The sequence below is a fragment of the Schistocerca gregaria genome, chromosome 1, assembly GCF_023897955.1.
Source record: "Schistocerca gregaria isolate iqSchGreg1 chromosome 1, iqSchGreg1.2, whole genome shotgun sequence".
Lineage (NCBI taxonomy): Eukaryota > Metazoa > Arthropoda > Insecta > Orthoptera > Acrididae > Schistocerca > Schistocerca gregaria.
In genome coordinates this window covers 643708838-643715983 of record NC_064920.1, presented here as the reverse complement: position 1 = coordinate 643715983, position 7146 = coordinate 643708838, and the positions used below count along the sequence as shown (strand labels likewise).

Here is a 7146-nt window from a genome sequence, read left to right as displayed (position 1 = left end):
TATTTGTTTCACATCTTTATATGAGATTTTCCATTAATTATTTAGTAGTAGTTTAGTCATTCAATAAATGTGTTGTGTCTTAACCACGAGTGGACATTTACCTGTTTGGTACTTATCATGCCTTATTTTGCAATTTCATAATTGATCTCTTAAGTTAGGTAGTGAAACATACCTACAAAATTAACTTCTCTGTCTTGATCACTCACTTTTACTACTCTCATTTAGTTTTCATAGACTGCTGATTAGGCTCTCTTACAAAATCTTTAACTACCTTTAATGCAGAATATCCACATCTTACTTCACCTAGCATTACCAAAAATCTCTCTGGATTCTCAGGTTGATAATCAATACTGTTGATACCACTTACATATAAAATAATGTGTAGCCTACACATAGAATCTTTATGTTACACACAATCAACCATTTCTCTTAAAACTCAGAATCCTGGGATAACCTGTAATACCTATTCTAGATATGATGCTATCCATTATCATGTGAACAGAAATAAGAATTAGATTGTCATTTCTGTACTGCCCTAACCTTTTTACTGGATTTCTGAAATTGCAAGATCTCCAGCAAGGGGGTTATGCTATGGCAATCCAGTCTCCTGACAGATATGCCATACCTACTCCCCCCTTTATTCATACTATTTGAGCTACGTTTCTGGTAATTTTTCATTGCCTGTATCACTATTCTTAACTGCTTTTAGTGCTTAGTTTTCAAATACTGTGAGCAGTGGAGCAGTACATACATATTTAGAAAAGTTTTAAACATCAATATTACAGCTTGAAATTTGTAGAAAAGTGTATACAAACATTGTTACATCCAAAAGACTATCATTAAATTCTTGTCTATTAGAATAAAATAGTTACTTACTTAGTGTAACTGGCATGCCCGTACAGCTACAAGCTGTAGCAGAATAAAGATTGGTGACAGCACTTCAGAGAAATCTAAACCACCAACTCCTTGATCAATGCTTTGCAGCTTTTTGCATAATAAAAATTTAAACACGAACAGCAAAAGCAGTAGTGTTAGGCTCCATGTCGCGCGCATTAATGCTGCCTGAAAACATTTTTCTTTCTATATATCCCCATGTTACATACAATATGAGATGCATTCAATAATCATACAGTTTTGATCATGTTAGTAGTAAATGCAAAACAATGTACCAATAATTTTCCAAGTGATAGACTTCTGTTCATTTTAGCACACAGTGACAGAACAAACATGTATTATTTTGGGTCAACAGAACAAATAAAAATCAAGTAAGTTACACCAAAGTTTAGAAATGGAAGTGAATTGGGATGATGTTACAGGCCAAAGTACATGATAAAGTGCAGGAAGGAGGTGGAGGAGCAAAAGAAAACCCACAGGGGTGGGGGTGGGGGAGATGTAGGATAGTATGACACACTTAGGATGTGAGAAATAAGATAATATTATCTGTTACAAAATCTCTGTTTCAACAAATACCAGCACGGACTTTTCTACTATCCTGAAATAACTAAGGACATGTCCTACAAGATAATTTGGTAGTGTAATTAAGAGTGAAGCTTATCTTTATTGGACTTTATATGAGCAGCAATGACTGAAAAGAGTGGTAGCAATTCTGTAATAAGATTAACTGATGGAGTGCTTAAGACTAATCAAGTACATAGCACATCAGAAGAGGATGAAGATTACTAAAAAAAATATTTTGCAGCCAAAAACATGGGATACATTTTGAGGCATGGATTTATGTTCTGGTGCAGCTTTCACCAGGTTTAATTCCATGAAAGTTTTGTGTTCTGTCACATTAGATTTGTCCTTCCATCAAATGAAGAATTATATTCAAGGCTAATCTAACGTGGCTTGAGAAGTTAACCTCACACATTATTTGTTCACTGATTGAAAAATGCCCTATACTAAAAGAGATATACATTGGAAAATGAAAATTATTCATAATACCTGCCTGAATTAGTCAAGTTTTGGCCAATAGCTTCCTAATTTACATCAGTAGATAAATGACAGATATGATATGCAAATTAAATTTGTTGGAGTATACAACTTATCAAACTTCTTTTGTGAGAGGATGGTTTTAAAAACATATCAATATAGGGTGACTGAGGTAACTCCAAAGATTATCTTTTACATCTGGCACCCTGCAGTATGAAAAAATTGCAAAGATATCATATTAATAATGATGGTTGAAGTAAGTTGCTTTTTGATGGTAGTTTATTTTATTGGACAAGTTTTGTGCTTTTGCCCATCTTTGGAAGTATCTTACATGTAGTGCTTTTTAGCAGGTTCCAAAGACGATTTATCATAATAATTCTATAATAATATGCTTCTATGATTTAAACTGGCTATTTAAAATTAATGTGCAGCTACTCAGGCAGGCCCAGTTTGAGCTGTAATTATTGTATGGCAGCGAAATTTGGTAGATATGCTAATGCATTAATTTGGAACAAATTTATGCTGGAAAACAAATTCCAGTCGTGGCCACCAGGTGCAAATTTGCCACTGTACACTGTTTGTTTGACAGTATGACATCCATGCTGTCATTTGACGAGCCATAATATGAGTGAACGGAATGGCTATTGAGAAGACAGACCATGCACTTTTACACTTTTAGTGAAACTATGTTATGTGAACAGCAGCAATTACTGAGCACAGAGAGTATTGGTGATCAAAAGGTATGAGGAGACAGGTAATGTTATTAAATGGTGTAAAGATGATGATGACGATATTAAAAAAACAAAGTTGAGCTAGGTGAGGCATCTGAAAGAGGAAAGCAGCCTCTACCAGTGGAAATTATTGACAAGGTTGCTGTTGCCATAACTGACCATGCAGCATGTGCCCTGATTAGTGCTAGCGCTCGTTTAGTGTTAAGAGAATTGTCCATCCTACGGTCAACCGTACGGAAAGATCCCGATGTCACAGCAGGTGGAACTTAATGATCCACAGCAATGGCCTGACTTTGCTCTTCTGTTTCTGGCATGGATTGAAGTTTATGACATTTGGCCAGGCAATATCCTTCAAATGAGACACATTTTACACAACAGTGTGCAGCAGAACTGCCGAATTTCACATACTGTTAAACCACTTGTAGTGCACAAAGGATCATTGCACTCATATGTTGCTATGAGGAATGGATGTAACATCTCTATTCTCAGTCCATTCTTATTTGAAGAGAATACAACCAGAGGGCCTGTCAAGCATACCATGACATCTGTACATTATTGAGGCTTCTTTGTACAGCATGTGATTTCTGGTTCGGAAGTGTGTAACTGTGTGGAAACTACTGTTTCATTTCAAGATGGGTCAGTACCTCATGTCGCTTGCCCAGTGAAAGATCTGTTTAACACAACTTTCCATGAACACATTATTTTCAGAGGTACGGCCTGCAAGATTGCCAGATTTGAATCCATGAGACTTCTGGCTCTGGGGATATCTAAAAGAACATGTTTACCAGGGACACATTCAGTCTCTACCTGATCTGAAGGTCAGTTTACAGGAATCTGTTGCTCAGAATTCACAGAAACTGCTGTGAGCAACTGTTGATAATTTTGTTTAACAAATGTCATATTGTCGATGCTCATATTGAACAAACTAAGTAAGCAGTGGTAATAATAAAAACAATATTATGCCTTCCTTATTTGTCTTTAACTTTTCTGCCCACGTCCCATTCCTAACACATTACATGTGGGAAAACATTCCTACACGTCTTTCTTGCATTCAAAGTGCCTGATTTACACCTGGTGGCCAAAACTGTAATTGGTTTGGCATTAATGTATTAGAATGTCTAACAAGTTTCATTGCCATATGATGATTATAGCCCACACTGGACCTCTGTGAGTAGCTTTAATTATAACTACTCAGTATTTGCAATCAGCATAATAAATCTCCAAGAGAATATGTGATTGGCAGTTGAAATTGCCACTGGCAACTACATATTTTTGTAAGAATTTATCATGCTGATTGCTTCTACATGCATATGCAAATCATACAATCACATTATTATATGATTGTTAGAAAACTTTGTTTTCGACATCCACAAAAATTGTAGTATATACAAGGTACCACTGATGAGATGATGGGCGAATGCCAAAACAAGTCCAATAAAATAATCTATCATCAAGAAAATACTTATGTCAAATACATAATTAATAATATGATATATTTGTAACTGTTACTGTATAAATGCTAGAATATAATATGGATAAATTAAAAAGTCTACTCACTGTGTGGCAATGAGAGGAAATGCACATAAAAGATATTGAAATGAGCACGCTTTCAAAGCCTGTGGCTGCTCCTTCTGGCACAAGGTTTGAAGGGAATGCAAGAGGAATGAAGGAAAAGGACTGGAGAGGTTTAGGAAAGTGTCTGGCCTTCTCATCCTGTGCAGTAAGTCTACACTGAATTGGAGTTATGGCTGACATTTCTGAAACTCTTCCCCTTAACTAAATCATTCAAGTTTTTTGCCTTCATCCCTCTTCCTTTACCTTCAACCCTTCTGCCAGATGAAGAAGCCATTGGCTCAGAAAATTTGGATATTTTCATATCTTTGATGTGTGTTTCCTCCTCCTTTCTTTATCCATACATATTCTATTTTGTTTTCAAAAACTGATTATTTTCGTTGATGAGTCCTGATGAGGCTTACATCCTTCAGCAGAAGAGTGAACTAAACAAGCATACATCATATCTAGTAAGCACAACCATGAGTGTAAATAGCATGGCGGGGCATGCTGAATTATATCAATGTGTTGACAGTAACAAAGATAGACTGAATATTTAACAATGGGAGAACATGAATGTTACAATAATATGCTGCATTTAGCATCACACAACAGGTTTTTTTGATAACACAGGTCATCCAAAGTGCTGGGGGCAATGCACTGTTTAAACGTTTGGCCTTGTACACATCCGTCAACATTTTCGGTACCCAACGTGGGCAAAATTTTCGGCAATTCAAGTGCTCGGTCACAATGCCATACAAAACACTACGAGAAACATTGGGAATGTCTTACCGCGAGGAAGAAATCGTGAAACGTCTGTTTTCTCTCATCTTATTGTCCACTTCCTGCACCAAACTTTCATTAACGACCGAAGGACGCGCCTACTCCTTTGTTCATAATGCACATTTGTGCGGCTATCTTTAGATGCTCTCACCCACTATTACCATTCCATCACTCACAATGTTTTCTCCGTAGACTGCACATATCTCACGATCAATATCGATCGCTTTTAGACCTTTAACACTAAGAAATCTTATAGCAGCCCGTACTTTACAGTCGGCGGGACTCACGATTATCAGAGGCATCTTAAACACTCATTACACTACGTAAACAAGGAAGAATCAGACTGTAATGGCGTCAGTGCATAGACAACAGATGTAGGTACCCAGTGCGCATGCGCAGAACGCCGACCGCAGCGCTGCGGCCGCTGTGTGGAAAAACAGTACCTACTTAAAAAAAACACGTACAAGGCACCGGAGGGAACAAAAGTAAAAACCGCGAGCGCCAGGTTTAATGTCATTATTACCGCTCAAGCGTTCGTGCGAGTCCTTCTGTTTGGAGCCGCTTGGAGGCCTACATCTCGAGTGGTTTAACTGTTGAAACACGATCCCGACACATGGCCGTTTTCAGGAATCCATACATACAGTTTTATGAAAACGGATGTACAAGTTGTTTCCGTAAGAGCGTGTAAAAGTTCATCAGGACATAGAGGATGCTCCATTGAACAGTTTGAGGCAGGGAACCTGGGGGCAGCTTAAATGACTATAGGCATAAAATCACGTTGCTGTGTACTTTTTTATTTACAAGAGTTAACTGCGAAATGAAATCAGTGTGCAGTTTGGAAGTGTAATGATAGGAGTGCAACTGTTCATGACCTATGTACACGGGTGTGCAAAACTATGATGAAAGTAAGTTACACATTATATGTTACTGCCAAGTTGACAACTTAATACTTCTCATGTTGCAGTATTACTTTTGTTTTGACTTTATTCAGCTATTCAATTTTTAATGCAAGAAGAAATGCAACTGAACAAAAATTCACAATTACCAAACAATGAAAAATCCAGGATGGAATCTAACAGTATTATGAAAAGGATAACTGTTACTCACCATATGGCAGAGATGGTGAGTTGCAGATAGGCACAACAAGAAACTGAGCTTTTGGCGCACACACACACACACACACACACACACACACACTTATACAAATGCAACTCACACACACGACCACAGTTTCCGACTGCTGAAGCCAGACTGTGAACAGCAGCACATGATGGGAGAAGCAAGCGAGTGATCAGAGTAAGCAGGAGACTGGGGCAGGGAGGGAGAGCGATAGCAGGGTAGGGGGTAGCGGATGGTGAAGTGCTGCTTGTGGGAGTTTTCAGGAACGAGGTGGAGAGAGGGTTGGGCAGCTAGATACATGGAGGATGGGGGAGGGGGGGGGGGGGGATTAGCAGGAAAGGAAAGAAGTAAAAAGGCTGAGGGTGTGTTAGTGGGACAGAGGGCTTGGAACTGGAAAATGGAAGGGGCTAGATGGGTAAGGACAATGACTAACGAAGGTTGAGGCCAAGAGGGTTACGGAAATGTAGGATATAGTGCAGGGATAGTTCTCACCTGTGCAATTCAGAAAAGTTGGTGTTGGTGGGAAGGACTCAGCCCTTTACTCTCCCACAAGCAGCACTTTACTGTCCGCTACCCCTTACCTTTATACCCTCACCCTCCGCCCCAGCCTCCTCCTTACCCCCACCATCCGGTTGCATCTCCCATCATGCACTACTGCTTGCAGTTGCCCAAGAGACTGTGTAGCAACTATCCCTTTCATAATATTGTTACAATTTACAGTTACCTTTATTCCTATGGCTACATTGTGCCTTTAGTGAAATAACTTTCAATAAACAAGTAGTTCAACTCACCTTATACATTCCTTCCAGGTACATGCGTATGAAGACAATTGTACAAAAATATGCGTTGAGGGCATCTGCAGTAAACAAAGGTGAGAAGACAATCCACCATGAACACTGCAGAGTACGGTCAATGTGCAGAGCTAGCAACAATGAAAAGACTAACACAGCATTCAACTGTATCCATAACTCAAAAATCGTAAGTCCTAGCCAACGAACTAATTCATCCAATGAGAAGAACATCACTTCTC

At 38.6% G+C, this 7146-nt stretch overlaps 1 protein-coding gene across 1 annotated transcript; it reads right to left on the bottom strand.

The window, feature by feature from the left end:
• Positions 1–876: 876 nt before the first annotated feature.
• On the bottom strand, positions 877–7138 carry LOC126360745 (transmembrane protein 203). Its single transcript, XM_050007735.1, has 2 exons — positions 6908–7138; positions 877–1062 (listed from the first exon to the last, which is right to left on the bottom strand). The coding sequence occupies exons 1-2, from the start codon at positions 7136–7138 to the stop codon at positions 877–879; spliced, it is 417 nt and encodes a 138-aa protein (XP_049863692.1).
• Between the last annotated feature and the right edge of the window lie 8 nt (positions 7139–7146).

Bases quoted from the DNA above. Each gene is read 5' to 3' on its own strand.
- LOC126360745 (XM_050007735.1), bottom strand. From the start codon at position 7,138: ATGTTCTTCTCATTGGATGAATTAGTTCGTTGGCTAGGACTTACGATT. The intron at 1,063-6,907 runs GTGAGTTGAACT...AAATGTTTTCAG, and splicing joins ACCTGGAAGGAATGTATAAG to GCAGCATTAATGCGCGCGAC.